This window comes from Carcharodon carcharias, chromosome 2 (assembly GCF_017639515.1).
Source record: "Carcharodon carcharias isolate sCarCar2 chromosome 2, sCarCar2.pri, whole genome shotgun sequence".
In the NCBI taxonomy this organism is placed as follows: Eukaryota; Metazoa; Chordata; class Chondrichthyes; order Lamniformes; family Lamnidae; genus Carcharodon; species Carcharodon carcharias.
Window position 1 is genome coordinate 193,434,590 of NC_054468.1, and position 25,788 is coordinate 193,460,377.

Here is a 25,788-nt window from a genome sequence, read left to right on the forward strand (position 1 = left end):
TCATCCTTACCCCCAAAAAGGTTAAGATGATAAAAAAGGCAGGTGATCTAATGCAAGTCCCGAGAAGGTACTCCAGTAACTAGGCCTTTGCCATAATCACTCAATCCTCCCTATTGTTAAATCACTCGCAGTATTCTCCCAAGAGCCTTGTGCATCAGTGGTGATGGCTTCCCTTCTGACCTGCTCCATTAAACTTGAGGTAATTTCTCTTCCCTTTCAATGAAGTTGGTCTTTTCCTTTAATTTGGGACTGCCAACTACATATCAACCCCTTCAGTAGCAGAGGCTTCCCTTCTTCAAGTATCTGCCCCACTTCATTTACCCTCCACTGCAATGAAGACAACCATAAGAATACGTTACATCACCAGATACTAAGCTGCTTTCTACAAATCAAAATCAACTAAAAATGTTGTTTTACAAGGATTTTTAAAAGAATAGTATAAGCAGAATACAGTTACCATTTTGGTCTAGAATTTTCAGAATATTCCGCTAGCCAGAAATAAAACTTTGGTGAGCTCAAATGATGCAATGTAACCGTGCGAATCAACTACCAACCATATATCCATATATGACAATTAACAAGTGGTCAGTATTAGACTATGTAAATAACCGCCTCTTCGAGAAAATGATAAAAATTAGCCTCAACATTGGAGCAGACCTACACAAGGAATAATAAATGGTCAATACGGTCTATCAATATGCATACAGCCCACAAAAATATAATGTAATTGTAAGAAATTAAATACTTAAGAAAATTACCATAAAGTTTTCACTTTGTAAGGAAAGATAAAAGATGACTGAATATACACCAAATAAATCTTTTCAGAATGGCATATTTTGTCCTAAACTTGTGAGTCACCCTGTCTTCTTCTGAAGGTGATGACACAAAGCATTTCACATTCTGTAGTGACCCTCCTCCCACCCTACCACACAGTCATGTTTTAAACTATGAGCCTGGACAGAAAATGTTAACAGGTTAGATGACTCGGGGGATGTGAGGGAGATGGGGACAGCTACCATAGTCAATCTTAGTCCTGTTCTCACCCAAATTACTGACAGAGTTTCCATGCTGGGATCCTACATCAGTCTAGAGATGTTGCAGTGGAAATTTGACTGGCTCAATTTCAAGTGCAAAGGTGGCAAGGTGGTTGGAGTGTAGTCAAACCAGGAAGCCTGAAACTGGGTTCATCTACATAAAAGTGAGAGCTGCTGCCCATCATACCTCCACAGGCAGCTCCCCTTACTGCTGTTTCAAATATAGGCCACATACACAGCAGTACTTGGTGAGGGGTTAAGAAAACAGAAAAGGGCTTTTCTGCTCCCCCTCTCTCCAGAGAATGGTTAAATAAAAGGAAACTCACCTTTTGTTAGCAGCCATTTTATATACTGCAGCAAATTGCTGCTGAATCATTAGTAAGGCTGGCCCTGCTCATTGCAGACCAATTTCAGCAAGGGGGCCTAAAACAAGCATTCAATACTTTTACATAACTAATGAGCCTAAACCGACTGTTTTAGGCAGCCTCTGGGGACATCTGAAAACCAGCCCAACCAATTTTGAATCTGCACTTTTCTGTCATTCATGGCTCACAGGATATCAGTCCTCAAATTTGAGTCTCAGCTTATCTATTTTGCACATATATTTTAATTTTGCATACACCCTAATTTTGAAATGTATTGTCACATTTCCAAATTTTAAACTAATCATTGTTTAGTTTTTAATGCTTCTAAGAAATACATGCATGTAGACACATCCATTTAGATTTTGTTTTTAGCAATATCACCCAAGGGGGAAAAACATGATAATGCAAAAAATCCATTTTGGCCAAAATTGCAAAAAGCACAACAAAAACAGCTGGCAATTAGGAGAAAAGAAAGCTGATAATCAACCAGCAAAGAAGGGCTCAATGGAAACATAGACAGTGAGTGACCAGTACGTCTACATCAACAGCCGCTCCAGAATTTACAGCAATGTATTTGAGTAGCCTCGTTCTAAGTCTGCGCACGCGCCGGGGGTCTCCAGGTCCGACAGCTGTGCGCGCGGGGGCTCCCGGCCGGTCCGACAACTGCGGACGCCCCTGCCGACCGACAACTGCGCACGCGCGCGCTCCCGGCCGCAACGACTGCGCACGCGCAGGGCCTCCTGCCCATTGAAAGAGCTGGTTTCCTGTCTGGGCGGGCTCGGTTCACTCGGAGCCCCTCACCCCACCGACAACCACCAACCCCCACCTTCCCGGCCACTCCCCAAACAAAAAAAACCTTTGGCACAGATAGCAAGCAAGCCGCTCGATTCACTTCCCCTCGTACAGAACACACCAGCCGAAAGTTTAAACTGCGAATACCGTCCTCCACCCCACCCCCAATCCAAGAGTCAGGGGAAGAGGGGGGTCACGTACACCCGGAGCCGAGGCTACCAACCCTCACCTTCAGTTCCAGAACAATCTAGGCTCACATTAATAAACAGACAATATTATCATCGATTGAGAATGATTCTTTACCGGGGTTAAATTCTGGAATGGATGCCTGATAATCAGAGCCCACTCGCATTCCGACATCTGTAACAATAAGAAAATAAAAATAAAACACATTACGACGATACAAAATAAAAATAAAACAAACGGCGTCCAACTACCGACACCGAATAACTTGGTATTTAAAGAATTCAACGGCTACGAATGAAGTTTGATTTGAATTTTTTCGCATAGCGTTCGAGGCTACCACCGTGCTCGTCGTCGCTGCCACTCTCCTCGGAATAATGTCCATTGGAAGAGGCTCCAGCCGGGCTCTTGGTGCCGTTTGATCGGCCTTTCCCCAGGTATTCCGACCCTTTCTCCATCATCCCGGGCATTGCAAAAATGTTTTTATAAATGCAGAAAAAAAGAAAATTACAACTGGATGGGAGTTCGAAACAATGGAAGGCCCACAGGGCGAAGGGGAGGGGAGAGAAAGGGGGATGGACGCAGCGGAACTTCTTTGGCGCGGATGAGGATTGACAAGCGGAGCGGCGGTTCACAACAGGCAGCCTGAGCACAGGGAGGGAGGTCACTCCGCGCCCCTCCCCCCATTCCTCCCCCACCCCTCATGATTCCTCCTTGGCCCCCGCGTCCCGCTGCTCACAGCCTGCACTCAGCCCCGCGCGGCGACGATATCTTCCCCCCACCACCCCCAACACCTGTCTCTTGCACTCTTTTCTCTCTCGCACTCTCCCCCTCCCCCGCCTTGCTGCGGAGGACGAGCTGTCATCCCGTCCGTCAGCGGTGAAACGGCCCTTTAAAAAAAAAACAAAAGAGTGAGTTGATGAGTTTTCCTTTCTCCTCCACTTCAAAGGGATTTGCCTTTACTCAATAACCAATATTATTATGTACATGGTTACTAATTCAGTTTATTGGAAAATACAGAATTAGAGAAAAGTAATACTGCATTGAAATTTAGAGAATTTGACTATTTTACGTGCACTCAGTTGCTGTAAATCAATTGGGACATCAGAATAAATAAGATAACCTTTCACAGAAATTTGTTGTCAAACTCACATATCACTATATTAATGTATCAATTAATAAAAGTTTTGCATCTAGTGCATATCTGTTCAATATTTCTAAATTGTACCAACCCAAGTGGTAACAAAAAGGACAATCTCAATAGAAAATACTAACGCCCTGTGTAGAAGCATGCCTTTAACATGTAATGTTTGGGTAGCAGTAAATGTGTCCCTAAATTGGTTTTCTCAATTTGGCAGATCTAAAATGTAATAAATATTAGATAGCTAACGGTTTCACATTACCACACCAGTTAAATGATTGTCAGAATGGTACAGCAATAATTATGGGGGATTTTAATCTACATAAAGACTGGGAAAATTAAATGGGCAAAGGTAGCATAGATGAGGAGTTTGTTGAATGTTTTTGGTATAGTTTCTTAGAACAGCACGTTCTGGAGCCAACCAGAGAGCAGGCTATGCTAGACCTGGTATTGATCAACGAGATAGGATTAATTGATAACCTCATAATGAAGGCATCCCTAGGTAGCAGCAATCATAATATGGTTGAATTTTACATTCATTTTGAGGGAGAAATAAAGGGTCAAAGACTAGCATTTTAAACTTAAAGGCAATTATGAGGGCATGAAAGTGGATTTAGCTAAAGTGAATTGGCAAATGAGGTTAAGGAATAGATCAATAGAGGTTCAGTGACAGCCATTTAAAGAATATATATATATTCTAATGAGAGAGAAGGGGAGGGCCCAGCATCTGTGGTTAACTCAAAAAGTTAAAGACAATATCAAACTTAAAGAAAAAGCATATAATTACGCAAAGCCGGGTGACAAGTCAGAAGATTGGAAAGATATAAAGAACAGCAAACAATGAGAAAAAGATTAATAAGGAGGGAAAAATTAGAGTATGAGAGAAAGCTAGCTAGTAATATAAAAACGGATAGTAAGAGTTCCTATAGATATTTAAGTATGAAAAGAGTTAACAAAGTGAGTGTTGGTGCTATAGAAAGTGCATCTGGGGAATTGATAATGGATGAATTAAACAGGTATTTTGCTTCAGTCTTCACTATAGAGCACACAAGTAACATCCCGGAAATAGCTGCAAACCAGGAAATGGAAGGCAGGGAGGAACTTGGGAAAATTACAATCATCAGGGAAGTGGCATTGGGAAAATCGTTGGGGCTGTGTGCTGACATATCCCCAGGTCTGGATGGACTTCACCCTAAGGTCTTGAAAGAAGTGGCTAATGAGGTAGTTGAAGCATTGGTTGTAATTTTCCAAAATTCCCTAGATTCGGGGAAGGTTCCATTTGATTGGAAAATAGCAACTATAACTCCTTTATTCAAAAAGGGAGGGAGATAGAAATTAGGAAACTACAGGCTAGTTTGCCTAACATCTGTCATAAGGAAAATGTTATATGCTATTATTAAAGATGCTATAGCAGGGCATTTAGAAAAATTCAAGGTAGTCAGTCAGAGTCAACATGGTTTTGTGAAAGGGAAATCATGTTTAACCAATTTATTGGAGTTCTTTGAAAGAGTCCCATGTGCTGTGGATAAAGGGGAATCGGTGGATATACTGTACTTAGATTTCCAGAAGGCATTTGATAAAGTGCCACGTCAAAGGTTATTGCAGAAAATAAAAAGTCATGGTGTAGGGATACCATAATGGTATGGATAGAAGATTGGCTAGCTAACAGGGGACAGAGAGTGGGCAGAAAATGGGTCTTTTTCTGGTTGGCAGGATGTGACGAATAGAATGCTACTGGGATCAGTGCTGGGGCCTCAACTTTTTAGAATTTGTAGAAATGACTTGGATGAAGGGACTGAAGGAATGGTTGCTAAATTTGCTGATAGGAAAGTAAATTGTGAGGAAGACATAAGGAGGTAACAAAGGGTTAAGTGAGTGGGAAAAAATGTGGCAAATGGAGTATAATGCAGCCAAATGTGAAATTGTTCATTTTGGCAGGAAGAATAAAAAATAAACTTATCATCTAAATGGCGAGAGATTGCAGAACTCTGAGATTCAGAGGCATTTGGGTGTCCTAGTGCATGAATCACAAAAGGCTAGTGTGCAAGTACAGCAAGTAATTAGGAAAGCCAATAGAATGTTATCATTTATTGTGAGGGGAATTGATTACAAAAGTAGGGAGGTTATGCTTCAGTTGTACAGGGCACTGGTGAGAGTACATCTGGAGTATTATGTACAGTGCTAGTCTCCATATTTAAGGAAAGATGTAAGTGCATTAGAAGCAGTTCAGAGAAGGTTTACCAGACTAATACCAGGAATGGGCAGGTTATCTTATGAGGAAAGGTTGGACAGGTTAGTCTTGCATCCACTGGAATTTAGAAGAGTAGGAGGTGACTTGATCGAAACCTTTAAGATTCTGAGGAGTCTTGACAGGGTGAATGTGGAGATAATGTTTCCTCTTGTGGGAGAATCTAGAACTAGGGGTTATTGTTTAAAAATAAGGGGTTGCTCATTTAATACAGAGATTAGGAGAATATTTTTCTTTCAGAGGGTCGTGAATCTTTGGAACTCTTCCTCAAAAGGTGGTGGAAGCAGACTCTTTGAATATTTTTAAGGCAGAGCGAGATAGATTCTTGATTAACAAGGGGGCGAAAGGTTTTTGGGGGTAAGCAGGAATGTGGAGTTGAGGTTACAGTCAGATCAGTCATGATATTAATAAATGGCGGAGTGGTTTCAAGGGGCCGAGTGGCCTACTCCTGTTCCTAATTCGTATGTATGTTTGTATGTATGTACCATACATTATCATCAAATTCACTGCAACTGTAGAAATATTGTGATTGTAATTAAAGTGCCTTACTCTTTTTTTGTCCTTGACTTTATAATATTTTAGTAAGTTTTTGTGCTTTCTGAGATAAAGTATGTCAATTCTGGAAAACAGAACGCTGCAGTTTTGTGTCTCAGAGTGAGTGTTAGGCATAAGGAAATGAGCTGAAACTAACCAAACTCATTTTAGTACAATACTTACACCTAGCAGAAACAGGAGACTCCTATACTGTCAACCAAGAGTGGATTCAGACCTAGGGCTCAGAAGTATGTTAATCTCAGTAGTTTCTTCACTCACTGTGACACTTAATTGCAAAATACTAGGTGCACTGCAGAAAGTCATTGAGGTTTCTTCAACAGCACTTCACAAACCTGTGACCTCTACCACCTAGATGGACAAGGGCAGCAGATACATGGGAACGTCACCACGTCCAGCTTCCTGTCCAAGTTACACAACACCCTGACTTGGAAAAATATCACCGTTCCTTAATCGTCGCTGTGTCAAAATCCTGGAAGTTCTCTACCATCTGTATGTTTTCACCACATGGATTGCAGCAGTTCAAGAAGGTGGCTCACCAGCTTCTTTTCAAAGGTAGTTAGGGATGGGCAATAAATGCTGGCTTAGCTCGAGGTGTGCCATTTCTTCTGGATTAATAATCTAAAGAAACACCTTTGAGAGGAATTTTGTTTCATGGAAATGGTCAAATTCAGAAGGATTACCTTCAATTCTCAATTTATGAGATTACCTGGTGAGATGCCTCATTGTTGTTTGTGTGTTCTGATTCTGTTTAAGTTGACTGCTGCATCAGCCCTCATTAAAATAATGACCACAATTGACTGCCCAATATTCAGGGTCTATCTACTGTGAAAATAAAAATAAAGGAGTATTCTTGCATTTGACAATGTTAATGAAAATAATGCAGTTTGCTGAACTTTATCATTATTTTTTACTATTTGCTAAAATTGTCAAATGGAGGGAAATGCACCCCTTTTTACAGTTCTCATATCAAAATTCATTCTAATTAATTCTATTTCCCATTCTGAAATCAGCCTATGCAACAAGTAAAGCTATGTACTCAATCTTGGCTGAGTGATAGTTCTCTTGCCATTAACCCTGAAGCTTAAGACTTTGAGACTCAGAAGTGAAGCTTGAGCACATAGGGATATACTTGACTGTAGTACTGAGAGAGCACTGCACTGTCAAAATTTGTAGAAAAACAGACTTTTTGAAAATCAATGCACCCACTGGCATTATAGTGAAATGTAGCTATTTATTACTGATGCTGCTAAAAGCTTTTCAGTTCAATAATTTATGGCATCAATGCAGGGGTCAGACTGACTCCAATACACCATAGAACAGGGGGCATTGACCACATTCTTATAGCTGTTTATGCCTGAACAGGTGAGACTATGGCATTAATCGTTAAGAGTTGCATGTAATAAATTGAAAAATGAGCTGTGATGGAAAGGGGAAGCTTACCATCTTGTGACAAAGCAAAATAACCTGCCTCATTGGATGCTATTTACATGTGTAGTGTGCTGTTACAGAACAACAAGAGGTCCTTTGTCTGGGGTAAAATACTTTTTAAAATCATTAACTAAAGAGTTTTACTGATGGCATATCAGCACGTTTCTTCAATGGCAGGAAGCACAACAGTGTACACCAGCGTTACAGAACTAGACAAATTCATCTGAGCATCAGAATCACTGGACCTCTGAATTCAGTGATCACAAAACATTTCTGCATTTTGGAGGTGTATGGGCCTTATTACATCCGGTAATTTTATGAAATCACACTAATGTAGGGCCCTGATGCAATCTGCCTTTTCACTCCTGTAGCATTGTTTCAGACTTCCACATTGTTTGCTCTGGAACTTAGATATTCTGCCAATCAATAACCGTCAGAAAATGAAAGGATATGGCAGCTTCCAGGGTATCTCAGATTCACCTGGTTCACTGTTTGACTTGGAATCCTTGTCTTAGTTTTGTTGCATTAACTTTCCACTACTTTTGCTCCTACATTTTTGCATGATACGATTCTTTTTTCTACAGACTTGTGACCTCAGCATTGTTATTGCCAACAGATTCAACACTTAGCTATAACCACACTGCTTAGTTGGGCATTCCATTGAATTTTCAAATGGGTGTTATGGATCTAGAAGAAGAAAATAAGTGCCTGCAAAGGGTAAAGTATATTGGAGGCACCTCAGACATCTGTTGATCACCATGTTTAGCCTGGAACCCAATTCAAATCTAAGCACGTCTACTTGGCTATCCCTAACTGGGATAATCTCCGCCATGTCACATGCTGTCCATTGTAGTCTGATCTACAGTCAAGACCTAGTCCTTTTAAGCTCCCACTGGTGAAATTTATCATAATTGTCAGACTTTGTTCCATTGATACGTCAAGCAGTGGAAACACATTTGTCCATTTCCCATGGAAAAGAATCAATGTCATAAAAGGATGCAGCAGTTTAATAACGGGCTTTCCTAAAACCCAAAGTCTCATTGATGTTACAAGTATAGCCATCAATGCCCCTAACAATAACCATATCTGAATAGAAAACGCTTTCATTCCATCAACAGACATGGGCTAGAAATTGCTGCTTCCCTGGGAATGGGCTGGGAGGTCTGGAGGAGGGGCACATAAAATAGGGTGGGATAACAGGGGGTATTGTGCCCATTATCTTCCTGCCTCTGCTGGTATTTTCACTAGACTGATTCCTGGGATGAGGGGATTGTCCCAAGAGGAAAGATTGAGTAAACTGGGCCTGTATTCTTTGGCAGTTAAAAGAATGAGAGTGATCTCATTGAAACATTTAAAATTCTTAAAGGGGTTAATAGGGCAGATGCTGGAAGGATGTTTCTCCTGGCTGGGAAGTCTTGAACTAGAGGTCACAATCTCAAAATAAGGAGTTGGTCATTTAGGATTGAGATGAGGAGAATTTTTCTTACTCAAAAGTTTGGGAATCTCTGTAATTCTGCATCCCAGAGATTTTGTGAATGCTTAGTGGTAGACTATGTTTAAAACAGAGATCAATGGATTTTTGGAAAGTGTGGGAATTAAGGAATATGGGGATGGTCTGAGAAAGTGGGGTTGAGGTAGAAGATCAGCCATTATCCTATGAATGGTAAGAGTAGGTTGAAAGGACCAAATGGCCTGCTCCTATTTCTCATGTTCAGCTCATCAACTCCTCACTTACACTTGTCTGAAGTGATAGGGGGAGTTGTATGACTATTATTTTGGATGTAAAGTTACACTGATTGCCATAGCAGTATAATTCCAATAATTTTTCATATCCTTGTAGCTATGCAAAAGATTCCAGAGGGTCTTTGATTTGCACTATTAAAATGATGGAGAAAACTTGCGTTTAAGACAATAACTGTGTAGATGTGTTAAAATGCAAATATTCTCCATATTTTCAGCCCAATAACTGCATGACTATGACATAAGTGCTGAAGACAATGTTGAAATTCAGGGCCTACCTTTCCTACCCTTGATTCTCACATATGCTATTTCAACCTATTGACCAATCTGAATAATATGTCTTGTGGCAAGCATTCCTTTATTTAGTGACAGTAACTTTGACAGGGACTTGTTGAGCAATTATAATGAGCAAATTTTTAATTTCTTGAGAGAAGCCATATTTACTTATTAATTATAAATGGAACGTGCAGATACAAATATTTGCATTCAGACAATCCAGAAAGGGATTAGGTTGCCCCCAGCTTATTGTGTGAAAACTTCTTTCATGTTCCCTGGCCTTGAACCATAGTTCAAGGCAGGACAAGGGTCACTTACCTATCAGCCTAGCTCTGGTCACAGATGGGAACCAGCTGTTAGCTATGAAAGAACTTTTGTCCTCACAGTGTTGCATTGGAAGACCAATGTTTCTTAGCATTAACACTTGCTATTGTAATGATTTGACAGAGCAGATAGGTTTCAACAAGAAACAGCCTAACTTTATACAGAGAGCTTTTCAGGACTCTCGTCAGAAAGCCCCAACCACCAGATTGCCCGTGGAGCCTCAACAGAACATCACATGACCCTTAATAGACATCAGGAGGGTCTGTACCCTCAGTTATCACATTTCCTTCACCTTTAATTTTTTACAATTTCTAATAACAGAAACATTTGAACATCCAACAACACATACATATATACAATTTCAGGTGATTAAAGATCAAATCCCTGAGATGCTCTCCTTAAATGGCTAGAGTGGCGTAGCTCTACCACTTGAGGTTCATTAACAAGATCTGGAACTGCAGCATGAGACACATCATTGGAACGTGGTAGTTCAGGCTTTGGCAACTCTACAGAGAAATTGGGCATGTCTATCCTAGGTTAATCAGTCACCTCAGGAATTGACGATTCGATATTAATCACAGACTGAATAGTTGGTTGTTGGAATGTCTCTCTGGCACAATATCGTCTACATGTTTACGGATGATTCTATTTCCCATTTGTACTTAGATAATGGACCAGTCTCTGAGACAATGTTCCAGGAGCCCTACAGAGCCCAAATTTCGCATGAATGCCACTTCACCAATGGAGCTCTGTCAAGAGCGGCTCTCAGGCTTGCGGTGGGGCCACGACTCTTGACCCCCACAACAAAATCCTGCCTTGGCAGTACAATTCCATCTATCTGACATGAAAGGCTCTCAATTCTTCAGATATGGGCAAGTTTGGCCATCCTTTTAAGACAAAGTCTCTGACTTTCAATAATGTTGGATCTCTGTTTGTCTAATTACTAATTTGTTTCGTGCACACAGGCGAAGAATCTAAGAAATTCAATAATAGCACTAATTTGGAACCAGTGTTGGGTTAGCCTGTCTAATCTGATTTCTATCTTTTCTTTTCCTGTTTGCTGCAGAGTTTTGCCATGTCCTTCATTTTGATTTCACAGTCGGCCAAGTCTCTCTCTGGTGAAACTTTAACTTGGCTCAGATCAGCTGAGCTACTCATGGCTTCATTATCCACACACATCTTGGAAAGTTCTATGACTTTTCCCCCTAATGCCTCTTTTGTTTCATTCAGCTGATTCTTCAGTCCTTTCTTGGCTTCCTCCTGGAATATAGAACATTGTTGAGTCTTCTCTGCCAACTGTTTCTTCAGTTTGTTCAGAGTGGCACAAAATTTATTTTGTTTCTTTTCATGATTTTCCAGAGGAACCAACTCTGACCTGAGGGATCCTTGCAGCATATGAAGGTCCCTCAATTCTCCTAACTCATCCCAAGAAACTATGTTGTATTTTCTTAGAAGTTCTGGAACTCCAGCAGATTTGGGGTGAAATACCTCAGAACAATCGAGCTTGATTTTCTATAGCCAGTATTGGCCTAAAAGACTGGGTCCTTCTCCATTCACAATTATTACAAGTAGCTGGGCTGTCTGTAGCTTGTAAGAAACCAGTACTTTGGCGATGCCCTATACCTGAATGGATTCACCCATGCGTGTCTAATTTAGCGGTTGTCTGCTCCAGGTTTATTGGCTGTCTACCTTCATTAAGGTACCTGAAACTGTGCTCTCCCACCACTGTAGTTGAGGTGCCCATATCCACCTCCATTATTAGTGGCTTCTCATTAACTTGGATTGTCCCAGTGATAGGTTCGGTTATCACAGCTTTTATGCTATACAGGGAATAAACCTCTGTGGTGGCAGCTTCACTCTCTGCTGTATTCTTTAATTCAATCATGTTGGTTTGCTGTTTTGCAGGCTGCTTCAGATTTTCCTGCATTGCTTTACCACATGACCTTTCTTATGGCAGTAATGACATTCCACCACCTTAAATTTACAGATGTCCACTCCATGATCACTTCCATATCTATTACAACTTAAGCCGGGATTTTCTGGCTCCGTCACGGGCAGGACCTGCCGTGGGTGAGGTGGTGTCCCAGCCAGAAGTCCTTTGACTTGCAGTGGGAGTGGAAGATCCTGGCGGTGGGCGAGTGCAGAAAATCCCGCCCTTAATCTTGAAGTTGCTGCTGAAGTGTTTCTACTAGGCTTTTTCATTTTTCTCACAGCAAACATTGCATCTCGCTTCGATGCTGTGGGTCTGGTTTTTGTGCCACAGTTGGCGGTAGGTTTCTGCCCCACATGAAGTATGACGCCATGTCCTATGTGCTGCAAAGCTTGCGAGTCATTGCAGCACTTTCCATGGCGAGGGAGATTTCTAGGGCGCGCTTCAAGTCAATGTCAACCTCGGCAAATAAACGGCGTTGTATCGCATTGTTCATAACTCCACAAACTAATCAATCCCACAGCATATTATTTAATTTGTCCCTGAAGTCGCAGTGCTCTGTTAACTGCTTGAGGTTTGCTACATTTGTTGCAATGTACTCTCCCGAAATGAATTTAAAACACTATTATTACAGATAGCTTCGGCTGGAAGTGTGTTTTCATGAGGTCCACTAATTCATTACAGGACTTAGAATTGGGCACGCTCGAGACTGTCAGGTTACAAATGAGGTTGTATGTTTTACTGCCACATACACTCAAGAGGATGGCTTTCTGCATTTCCTCTGCGGCCTACAAAATAAAATCTGAGGTGCTCTACATACCAGCTCCAGTATTCCATAGTCGCATCATATGGATCGATTCTGCCAAACAGTGGCATGACTGATAAGTAGCTTTTCTTTCTCTTAAAATGTGATGTACTCACAGTAACAGGGCGAGGCGCATAGTCAGAGCTAATTTTACCCTCTTCACCAAATGTAACAACTCAATGGAATAGATAGGTTTCAACAAGAAACAGCTAAACTTTATTACAGAGAGCTTTTCAGGTGCTACACACTCGATCAGGACTATCGTCAGGAAGCCCCACCCCCTGGATTGCTCGCACTTAGGGCTCACTGGTTGGAGCTGTAAAAGAACATCACGTGACTCCTGATAGACAGCAGATGGGGCTATACCCTCAGTTACCACAGATACTTTTGAGACTTTATCAGGATTATCGCAAAACCATATTTAGAAAGCCACTGGATATGTTTAGGGCATATTTTCTACACCACCACAGAATTAGAAAACCACTATCAAGGCCAGATGTGAGAGCTGCCAGTAAACTGGAGAGCCAGGTTTATATAGCCCCAGTCACAACATTGACAAGCAAAACAACTCACCAGCTTTGAAGCTCTTTTCTTGAGGACTCCTACAAATGGCTGTAAAATTTCCACTAGTGCAATTATGAAAACTTTTTGCAGGCTTGCACAGGTGTCAGAGCTGTATTCTTGAAGAATGTCTGTTATACCATGTTGAAAAACTCTAAAGATTCCTAAAGGATTGAATAAAGTATTAATATTTAAGAAGTTTTACTTTGCATGCCAAGAGGGAGTATAGGTCATGCAATTGACACACATCTGTCACTAGTTTTCCCTTTCCTTTGTTGTTGTTTCTCTACTGCCACCTCCTCCTCACTTGCACTGTGTTGTTCATCAGCCAATAGGTTCTGACCCTCTCCTTCAGCGTCTCTTGAGGTAAATATATAGGAGTTTGTGTTTGCAAGATCAGGAAAGCTTGACGTGTTTTTGTGTGATGTGGCAGCTCCTGCATATTCTGTTGGCAGGGACTCCGTTAGGACACATAAGGAAAAAAGAATATGTGTTAGCATGACGTATGCAGCAAATGGTTCTATGCATAGTAGTGAGACTAATACCATGCCAACTATGGTTCAGTTAGTAGCACTCTTGCCTCTGAATCAGATAGCTATGAGTTCAAGTCCCACTCTAGGACTTGAGCACAAAAGTCAAAGCTGACCTTATTTGGGGTGCATAAAATAGTTGATCTTTTTTGCTGGGAGTTATTTTTCTTGCTTATTCTTCTACCACCCCTAAGTGCCCTCCCAAGAACAAACTTAATTGGGGTTGGTCACTGTTCCCTGTATTTTAATTTAGTTTTAGTACTGAAGGAGTGCTGTACTGTCAAATGTGCCATATATCAGATGAGACATCAGTCCGAGAGCTCTCCCAAGGTTGTATTTTGATGAGGAGCAGTGGGGTTATCCCCAGTGTCATTGCCAATATTCATCCCTCAATCAATATCACAAAAATAGATTTTCTGGAGCTTGCTGTGCACAAATTGACTGCCACATTTCTTAACTTACAATAGTGACTACATTTCAAAAAATAAAAAGCTTTGGAATGTCCTGTGACAATGAAGGGCACAAATAGATGCAAGTCTTTCCTTCAAATTAATTTGAAGGACAAGCAAGAAGAAGTTGAAGAGAACAATTACCTCACTGGGATATCACAAAAGAACCAAACTTTCCCTTACCTATACCTTAGTGACCTCTACCCCAACAGTCTGTTTCACTACCTTTTCATTCTCAGAGAGGATGAATACATTGGCAGTGCCACAACAATCCAGGTTCTTTCTTAGTGGTTGTGGCCAGCTTTTGCCTTTAAAATTCACAAAATATATGCTTTTGATATTTGGTTGTAGCAAGAGATGCATCCCTGTCACCAACTACATTCTACTTTGTGAATTGGGATGACCTCATGGCATGGAGATAGTTTGAGGCACGTGAGTCATAGGTGCAGGTTTTATTGCAGGCTGGGGTTTTCCTGGCAGATACTGCAAAACCTTATTACATCCCTGTCAAGGTGTGGCCAATAAAAATGCTGGCTGATGCAGGCTTGGGTTTTGCATAAACTGACATGTCCAGCCACTGGAATTTTGTGAGCTAGCCGTAATATTTTCCTACGGTACCTCAGTGGCACCACTACCTGGTGGATCACTGTCCACTCCTCGTTTGCAGATCTGTGAGGGGGCTCTCCATTTCCTCATTCGCACCTCATTTTTAACGTAGTAGCATTCAGGGAGTGCTTCTGCTTCAGCTTTAGTGTGGGCAGTCTGAGTTAATGTTTTTAACAGTGGGTTAGCTTCCTGGGCCACTACCAAGGAAGATCTATTTATTACCTCTTCTTAGGGTCTTCTAGACTTCTGAAAAAAGCTTTCAGGTAAGCAGACCGTCGGGTCTTCTGTCTGCAGTGCCACTTCAGCCTCCACTGATGGAGCTTGTCTGTCCTTAGACAGCATTACCACACAGTTAGGGAAAATGGCAGGCACTTTTCCTGCAGCTCTTCTGTCTCCCTGATCTCACTGGTCCTCTCTGAGACCACTGGGGATGCTATTGCCTTTGATCACACCAGGACATTGCCAAGGAGCAGGTCGACCCACCCATAAGCAAACTGGGGACGACTCCCATGGTCACTGGTCCTGACATAAGGTCACCCTCCACATGTACCCGGTGTAAGGGGATGGGTATGTACCCTCCTTCAATCCTCTTTACCAACACCTTGGCACTTACTGCACCGTCTGGTGGAAAGGTCATGCCTTTTCCCAGCAGTAGAGTTTGGCTGACCATCCCTCAGTATCACTACGGGCTTACTCGCCTCATCCTGGGGAAATGTGACCACCCTTCCTTCGGATATAAAATCCTTGTATCTCTCAAGGATTTGTTTAACCTCACCCACATTCTCAGGAGTGCATCCACAAGGACTGACAGCCACAGTCAGAGCCATAGAGCCTAGTCTGCTGTGCCATTCTCTGAATAGGGTGTATGTACCCCAAAAATTCCCGATGGTTTTCCCCCTAACCCCCAGCAGCTGGCCCGAAGGTGCCCTACCTTATGGCAGTTAAAACACACAGGCTTCTTGGCCTCACTTTTCATCTCTGTACCACACTTTCTGTCCTGAGGAGGGCCCCTAGCATTTCCCTCTCTCCCATGGGTGCTCGGTTTTCTATCACTCTCTCCATCTCCTTGGTTGGGGGGTGACTAGGGGAAGATCTCTTCTGGGACAAGGTTTTGTGGATCAGCTCATAATCATCCAGTGTGGCTGCCTGCCTGGCCCCTGTTACCCTCTGTTTCTCTAGGTGTGTTCTTATTGGGAAGGGTATGGAGTTTTTAAACTCCTCAAGGAGAATTATTTCACAGAAGTTTTTGTAAGTGGCTTTTGTTTTAAGTGCCTGAACCCACTGGTCAAAAGCAAGTTGCTTAAGCCTTTCAAATACCGGGTACGTCTGGTCAGGCCATTTCCTAAGGGTATGGAACTTCTGATGGTACGTCGCCGGCATTAAATAGTACGCACTTAAAATGACCCTTTTTGCTGCCTCATAGTGAATGGCACTTTCCTCAGGCAAGGAGGAGTAAACCTCGTGAGCTTTTTCTGAAAGCTTACTCTGCAGTAGTAGGGACCGGTGTTCGACTGGCCATTTTAACTGCTGTGCTAACCGCTCAAAAGAGATAAAGAAGGTTTCCACCTCTGCTTCATTAAACTTAGGGATTAAATGAGCAAACTGGATTGCCTCAGCCCTTAAGTCTGAGAAAGCGGTGTCTTCAAGGGACACAGTAGGATTCCTGCCCCTCAACTCAAGCTGTTTTAGTTTGAACTCCCTTTCCCCTTCCCTGGCCTGAAGTTCTCTCTCTTCTCTCCATGCCCTTTCCTGTCTTTCCTCTTTCTCGCTTTCCCTTTCCATTATACTTTCCTGAAATTCTAATTTCTGCTGCTCCAAATTTAATCTCTCCAATGCTATCCTATCCATTTCATCATCCTCAATTTCCACCTGTAGACTTTTGGCCATCCCTTTTAAAATTTTGGGTTTTCTGGCACCCGGGTGATATTCAAACCCTTAGTGCCCTGCTAGCTCTTTTAACTCTTTGAAGAACAGAACTGTTAAATTTTCATAACTAACATCCCTTCTGTCTGTGAAAACACTGGCATCAAACACGGACAGTTTTACGCTTTGGTCGGGAAAACTCAAGAAAACCTTTTTGTTTTTTAAAAATTGATCTAAAAAATCCAATTTATTTTCCCCATTCTAATTCTTTTGTTTTGTCTGTGGGAACTACCCAGCACCAAGCCACCAATTTGGTACCACTGGTCCCTGGGTGAGGTCCCCCAATTTATTAACATCCAACGAGTTGTTATGACTGGTCCCTGGGTAAGGTCCCTCAATTTGTTAACTTCCCATATGGGATCCCAGTTTTGTTATGCTCCCGTGTAAGGAGGAATGAGCTGACTCCCCTTCTTTATTCAATCCCTTGGTTGGTTGCAACAACGTTAATTTAAAAGGGATCCCTTCCCCTGTGGATATCTTTTCACAGTCCAAATGCACTTTTTTTTTATATGGAGCCAATTTAACCAGGCTTTCTTGAGTCAAAGAAAGAGTAGGTTTATTAGTTACTAAAAACCTGAGAAAAATAATAAAAACGCAACATACATACACACAGATCAGAAATGAGAAGTTAAGAGTCCAAATAAAAGTTTGAAAAGACATACGAATCAGTCATTGGCTTGCTAGTGAGCCGTAGATGGCGAAACATTGCGGCCATTAAATTGGATGATCCTGGTAGTGCTGACTTTGGCAGTTTTGCAGTGGGTTTGGGCACACTTGGTTCTGCAGGATAGCTGAAGAAGCTTTCCTGTTTCTTTTTTGATTGTAGCTTCCACTGAGCCTTGCATCCAGTAACAGTGAGAGAGAGAAAATTCACCTGCAACTGTAGGGGTGACTAGTTGGTGTTCTTCTTGCTGTCACACACACGGCACACTAGTACACGCTGCACCGCTCTGCAGCCAGCTTTTCAACCCATTTTTCCCTGTGTATTCCTGTAAGGGAAAAAAAGTCTTGCACCCACAGTTGGTTTTCATTGATCTCTGATCATTTTACATATTATGAGATATGAATCAACAGAAACTGGATTTTAGATGACTGCTGAGACATGGTAATCAGTCTTTTGTCATTGCAACCACAGGAGATTAAAGTTCAGTCTTTTACATTTTTTCTATCTCCCTTTTAAGTGTCTCTGCTTGAAGAAGGCCTTGACACTTTTTCAGCTGCAACATTCCATGTTCTTTCAGGGCAGGTCTGTCAGTATAATCCACTCAGGAATTTTTCTAGGTCACTTTACATTATCAACCGTTTTTTGTTCAGTATCCTTGCATGTATTTCTTGACAAGTCTTCCTTAAAAAGTTCAATATGCCCATAAGTAATTTGTGGTTGAAATCGGCTTTTCATGACAAAGTGCTACCGGGAATTGGCTGTAAAAGATGTATTTAGTTATTTGAGATCTATTTTCTGCTGTGGCTTTACAACTTTGGGTAAAGCTTGAGGGACGGGGATAGAACCAATGCTTTCAGTGCTGTAATGCTGATGATGCACCATGCTGTTAGCCAGTGCTTGGTGCAGGTTTGGTGCAGCTATTAATGTCAGCCGAGATGGAAAACCATAAACAATATTACCTTGGCACACTTTCTTAGTCGAACATTTATTCGTAGTTTACTCCAACAATATATAGGCATGGAGGCTGAAATCACTGGAAAACTTCCTGCCATGTTTGCTGTTTATTGATTTAGAAAGCAGAGGTCCCCTCGGTCCCAAAATGGAATCCTTTTCCTACTGCTCCTCCTCCACTAACACACTCAACCTCTGCTCATAAACAGGGGCAACTCTGTGCTTTGACTACACTCCATTTTATTTGCAGCACTCAAGCAGAACCGTGAAAAAAATTAACAAGGAGCAACTCCCTATACATGTGATCAATATGCAGGGAGCACATATAAATCATTTACATTAGCTGACCTTGCTGAATCGAGCTAGGCAAGTTCTCCACTTCACCATCACAAAAAAACTGCTGCATAGCATGACCTTGGAATTCATTTTTTTGTTCATAGGATTACAGAATTAACACTTCACATGGCTAATGAAGTAATGCATCCTTAACTGAACACCTTTTTTAAAGTTTATAATTGTTATCTAATATTATTCACTCATTCTAGAATATCATGGGGCATAAATTTGTCTTGGGGGTAGCACAGAAAGGGTAACAGAAAACTGGTGGCCCATTTTGAACTTCACCCAATTTCCTTTTTTCACTATCCTCTTAGCTGGTAGTAGTTCTGGCCAAGTGGTTAAGGGAATGGACTAGAAATCCATCAGGGTTTCTTTGTACAGGTTCAAATCCTGCTGACTGGGCCCTCACAGATGGAAAAAAAAATTAGATAAAATTAAAACCAGCTGCCAATTTATTAGCACCCATTATGTGCTCCTGTTCTCTGTTGTACCATAGTTTGCTGATATAAGTATGACATTCAAAACTTAAATGCTAAATATCAGTTTGCCATTATAATTATCTTGTCATCCTGTCAGATTATTCTTATTTTGCCTTCCTGTTTTGTCTCTTCGAGATCCAGAGCCCATTCTGACTTTCCACTGATTTATAGTGAATCACACTATTTATTGGATGATGACAACTGATGTTATATGTGGCTTGTTCCAATAATGCTTTGTGCTTCTGTTGTTGATGAAAACTTGTTATTCTGCTTAAAATTTGTATTTGATGATTGATAATTTGAATATTAGGAAAGCCAAACTCAAAAATCCAAACATTTAATCTAATTGAGTCTCTGTAGATCATTTAGGAATAGACAACTTGCCACCACTATATATCTAGAGAAAACAGATAGCGACTAAACTTTATATCACCAGAGACCTGATGTAGACAGTGTAGTCTTATTTACCTGAAGGCACCCACTCAGGTTGTGAGTTGTATACTTTCCTATTAAAATATCAAAGACTGGGCTATTTCTCCTATTCAATCCCATGGGCTCACTGGAAAAAATTGACACACCAGACAGGTAAATACCAGATATACTTTTCCCAAAAGATTACTGTAGAAAACTGACAAATGTTTATCAATAAGCTGCAAACTGACATAAATCAGACTCTAGAGATCTGACACCTCCTTTAGACTGCCAGCTGGTACATAAAATACTTTTAGCATTTAGGTTTTCCTCCAATATCCTTCCACTCATCCTTCTTCTCTTTAAAATAATGATTCATGTTGCAATATCAATCCCACAGGTACAGCACTCCTCTAATAAATTGCTTAACAAGCCATTCTTCATCAGTGAAGCTGAATAGTAAACAGTAGGTAGAAATTAGTCTGGGCTTAATTATTTTGGGGCCTAGATGTGATGCTGCATGAGCAACGTGCATGTGGACAGAGAGGCCCGAGACCATCCTTAAATTGGACTTTGGCCCCATCTAATTCCTCCAGGTGAGCTGCTGATGTCAGCCATGCCTCCACCCTTGCCCGATGTGAAAGGTGAATTTAGGGCTTCCAGCAGCAGCCCTCAGATAAGTTCCAGGAGAGAACTTGACCAGGCCAGGGTTTGATGGGCATGGTGGGGTGGGTCTTCATTTGGACTGTGGCATTATAGGGAGCACTGTTGGAGGGGCTGCTGAAAAATCCTCTTATAGGTTGTTCCACTACTTAACTTGGTATGCTTTGCACCCATTTTAGGCCCAAATATATCAAATTCTAACCTTAAAGGGTTTACAGTTCCAATCCTGTTGTGGAGCCTTACTCACAGAATTAGAGAATTAAGCACAATCAGCAATAACTTAAAATTACACTTGTGTTGTGACTTCCATGTACTTCTATAACTTTTATATATGTTGTTATGATCGCTGTTGAGACCAATAACATTTAAAAATAAATTTGAACATCCAGCTAAAAGCTTAAACACTGATATTTCAAAACTTCATGTATAGAGCTTTTACTATAACAAATAACTAAAAGCAATGTTAATGAGGTACTATTTTCCTTTTGTTGACAACGTATACTTTAAACTAAAGAAATTGATGCCCCTTTTTTATACTTATCACCCAATGCACTCTTCACAGAATTACAGTCCATTTAGCAAACAGTCCACAGCTGCTCCCAGCTCCAATGTGTTTCTGTACTCCAGTTTTGTCGAGTAGTAACTTGAAGTGACCATCTCCAGGAGCTTTCTTCAGTTTTTGGAGAGTTTCTTAAATCCACCAACAGCGGTAAAACCTGTTCCAATGGTTTTTCTTCCCCCTGACCGTGCCAGAACAAATCTCCCAGAATTCATAGAAGGCTGCAGGATATGTCTTTTCGACGAGAGACTGTCTCCCTCCTGCATCTATCTGTGGTAGCTTACAAAACCAAGCAGTCTCTTCTCTCTGTTGATCACACAGAACAAACAGCAATCTGTCTGTGATATTCATTCATTTATAGGGAAGACTGTAACCTGATCTCAAAAATGACTTCTGCCCTCTTTCCCATGGCAAAGTGAAACACTTTAATCTTACATCCAGGTAGAAATGTTAATTAGTTATTCTTGATTCCAACTCTTTTTCATCCTAAAAGTAAATGGACAGTTTACAGCACAACTGTTTACACCTTTCCTGAACTTTGGGAGTCTACTTATTGTAAACTCAGAAACAGCTGCCATTGTCTCCAATTGCAAATACTTTGCACTTTCTTCTCTGTAAAACAATCTAAACCTTCCTTTGACCTCTAATAATCAAACCGCCCAGGTTTACTGCCATGCAGACTGCAGAACAGGACACATGAATCCCTAACTGTAAAGATACAGTCTGAAAACATAAGAATCTTATAAAATTGTAACAATATGTATATGTAATATATATTTATACGTGCGTGTATGTTACAACATGAGAACAAGCTACTCAGTCCAACCAGCCCTTGTTAGCATTTACCCTCCATTTGAGCCCTAAGTCCTAATCACATTTACCCACCCTGTCCCATATTTATTTTCCTTTAGTCAATCCAATTCAATCTTGAAAATCAACATAGTTTCTGCCTCAACCACTAACCTGGGAAGTGAATTCCGTAGTCTCATAATTCTCTCTCTGTAGAAATTTCTTCTGCCTTCTGTCTAATCTTGCAGCAATGTCTCATTAATTACAATAATTAATCTTCATTACAAGAGAGATCTGAGGTAGAAAACATAGGAAGAGAAGACCACCACCGACAGCAATAAACAGTTGGAGGAATGGCTGGAGGTGTTTGGAAGAGATAACAGAGAGGGCTGATGAGGACAATGCTGTTGATGTAGTATATGTGAACTTCCAGAAGGCATTTGACACAGTGCCGTACAACAGACTTGTGAGCGAAGTTATAGTTATGGAACAAAAGAGACAGTTGCAACATGGATACAAAATTGGCTGAATGACAGGAAATAGCAAGTGCTGGATAATAGCTGTTTTTCAGGCTGGAGGAAGGTTTGTGGTGGAGTTACCCAGGGGTCAGTGTTGAGACTCTTGCTTTTACTGAAATACATCAATGACCTCAACCTTGGAATACAGAGCACAAATTCAAAATTTGAGCATGGTACTAAATTTGGAAATATTTTGAACTGTTGGGAGGATAGAGTATAACTTCAAAAGGACATAGACAACTTGGTGGAATGGGCGGACAGATGGAGTTCAATGTGGAGAAATGTGAAATGATTAATTTTGGTTTGAAGAACTTGGAGAAACAATATAAAATAAAGGGTACAATTCTAAAGGCGATGCAGGAGCAGAGGGATCTGGGTGTATATGTACATAAGTTATTGAAGGTGGACAGGTTGACTGCGTAGTTAATAAAACATACAGTGTACTAGGTTTTATTAATAGGGGAGTACAAGAGCAAGGACGTTATGTTTAACTTATTTAGGACACTGGTTCGGCCTCAAATGGGCAGAACAGTGGCAAATGGAATTTAATTCTGAAAACTGTGAGGTGATGCATTTTGGGAGGACTAACAAGGCAAGGGAGTACACGATGAATGGCAGGTCCCTAGGAAGTACAGAGGATGGAAGGGACCTTGGTGCGCATGTCCATGGATCTTAATAGCTCTGTGCGTGTTCCTACAACATATGGACTTCAGCGGTTCAACAAAGTGGTTCACCACCACCTTCTCAAGGGCAATTAGGGATGGGAAATAAATGCTGGCCTAGCCAGCGACGCCCACATCCCATTAACAAATAAAAAAAAATTCCAGAACTGATGGAAAGCTGTTCAGCCTTGCTCACCTGAGACCCAAGACAAAATTATGCCAAGTCCTCATCAGAGACTTGTTCTAAGGAGACGATGCCGCACTAGCATTTTATGCTGAGAAACACTTTGAACAACAAATGGACAGACTCTGTCACACAAGTAACAAGTTTGGTTTGACCATCAGCATCAGGAAGACAAATGTCATGGTCCAGGATGTTGCCATCATGACAATGTGATGCTGGAGGTTGTTGATAGCTTCACATATCTAGGTTCCACAATTACCAGCAATCTGTCACTTGATGCTGAAATCAACATACGCATTGTAAAAGCTGCAGCTGTCATGTCCAAGCTGAGTAAGAGTGTGGAACAACAGCAAACTGAGTGAGAACAATAAACTGTGAGTCTACCAAGCCTGTGCCCTCAGGGCACTCTTCTACAATGGTGTGACCTGGACACATATGCAAGGCAGGAGAAAAGGCTAAACAGCTTCCACCTTCGATGCCTCAGATGAATCCTCAACATCTCAGGACAAGGTCACCAACCCAGAGGTCCTGGAGCATGCTAATTCCATCAGCACACACTCATTGTTAAGTGAACGACATCTAGTCTAGCTCAAACTCACTTATCAGATGGATGACGGCTGTATACCTAAAAGCCATATGTACGGTGAACTGACCACTGGCTCACAACCTTCTGGGCATCCATTCCTCGGCCACAAGCACAAACAATAAGTGGAGATGGCGCACATTAACACTGACAAATGAGAGAGAGAATCGCTGATGACTATGACCTTTGGAGTTTGACTGTTTGGAAGGGCATTGGAAGAAGTGAGTAGAAATGAAAGTCCAGCTGTTTAAGAAGTGGGCCCAGAGAATAGAGAGGCCAGTGAATCATGCACGTTCTCAGCCATTGTCTTCCTCTCCAGCAAATGCAGCAGAGACTGCCATGCCAGAGTAGGGCTCCTGATCTACTCCAAGCAATGCTTAACAGAGAGTTGACCACCACAGTACAAATCATCATCTTATGATACAGAAAGCTGTCACCATGGCTCCTCGTTTAGGCCCTTCAGCCGCTGGAATACGTTTGCTTCCATCCTACCTGTTCCATCATTTCATAAATTTAAGTACTTCCATCATATCATCCTGGAAACTGCATTGTTCTAATGATAAAAGACCCATTTTTTCAATTTTTTGCATACTTGTATTTCCCCGTATGAGGCATAATTCTAGTGAAACAAAAATAGAAAATGCTGGAAACTCAGCAGGTCTATCAGAGAAAAAAAACCCAGAGTTAACATTTCGAGTCTGTATGACTCTTCTTCAGCGCTTTTTTTCCTCTTTACAGGTGCTGTTAGACCTACTGCATTTTTCCAGCATTTTCTCTTTTTGTTTCAGATTTCCAGCATCCGCAGAATTTTGCTTTTATCTTAGTGTATAATTCCAGTGAACCTGTGTTATCCCTCACTATAGTCTCAATATTCTTTTAATAGTGTGGAGCCCAATATTGCACACAGAACTCTAACTGAGGTCATATTAACATTTTATATAGTCACATTGATTCCTCTTAGCTTTTATATTTTATATGTCTTCTGATGGAACCCATTAGCTTTTTTTGTTATGGCCAAATATCCTGAAGTGCTGCCCTTATTGTCCTGTTAACCTATGCCTCAAATCTTTCTGTTCTTTCTCAGCACTGAGCCTATTTCAATTCAGAGTATGGCGGGGATTTTCTGGTCCCACCCACCATAGGACCAGAAATTCCTGCTCGAAGTCAACGGAACTTTGGCCGAGGAAAATCCCAGCCTATGTTTGTTGCTTTTTTTTAACCAAAATGTGCTGCCTCACACTTATTGACGTTGTATTGTATTATAACTATATAATTCGTAGCACTGTTTTAGAGGTAATTTTTAGTTCTGAGAAGATTGAAGGTTAACTGGTGAAAATGGGATAAATACAACTAAAGCAGCTGGAAGACTATCACAGATAAAATGTTGGGGCCATGTTGACTTAAGGGGTAAATAACTAGAAAGGTAAGACCATAAAACAGGAGGTAGGCTTACTTAGCTGGAGAATTAGAGATAATGGGCGGAATTTTCCCAGAATTGCACTAAGTGCAGTAGCGGATGCGTAAAATGGAGCCCTACCTGCTGACAAAAACGGCAGGTTTTCATGCCATATCCTTCTGAGCATGCCTCATTATTTATTCACTCACGCAAAACACGCTGTTTCCATGGCAAGCAGGCTCTCATTCGCCTGCCCTGTTGCATCACGCCAGCCACCATCTTTAAAAGTCATCTGCCAGCAAAGCGCTTATCACCAGCAGCTCACCACCGCTGCCTGGGAGAAGTGGCCAGCAAAGGAAAAAAGACTGCAGCCCCCCACCACCTCCAGCTTAAATGACGGGTTTCCCAAGCAACTGCTGGATGTGATGGAGTACCGCCGGGATGTGCTCTAACCCGCCTCTGGCCACAGGATGGGCAGCAAAGTCACCAACCCGGTTTGGGAGGGGGTGGCAGCGGTGCTCAGCACAAACACCCTACAGAGAAGGACAGCCACCCAGCTGCAAAAGGATGAATGATTTCCTCCGTTCCGCCAAAGTGTGTACGTGAGAAGTGTGCAGGGAAGCTCGATCTCATTCCAGCTACTCCTTCCACTCAGAGTCAGCCAGGGGCCCTAGGGCACCCACAGGGAAGAGGATCAGCA

At 41.6% G+C, this 25,788-nt stretch overlaps 1 protein-coding gene across 6 annotated transcripts in view; it reads right to left on the reverse strand.

Moving 5' to 3' along the window:
- The window catches only part of rcor3 (REST corepressor 3), an 84,016-nt gene extending 81,030 nt beyond the window's left edge, over positions 1-2,986 (reverse strand). For 2 of the 6 annotated variants that reach the window (XM_041216973.1, XM_041216954.1), the window contains exons 1-2: positions 2,718-2,984; positions 2,495-2,551 (exon numbers count right to left, since the gene is read on the reverse strand). In XM_041216973.1, coding sequence (XP_041072907.1) covers positions 2,495-2,551; positions 2,718-2,844 — 184 coding nt within the window. In that variant the 5' untranslated portion in view covers positions 2,845-2,984. Of the gene's footprint in view, positions 1-1,360; positions 1,536-1,963; positions 2,079-2,494; positions 2,552-2,714 lie in introns of those variants that run through there. The other 4 variants (XM_041216946.1, XM_041216963.1, XM_041216993.1 and 1 more) reach the window with 4 other exon arrangements.
- Positions 2,987-25,788: the final 22,802 nt, after the last annotated feature.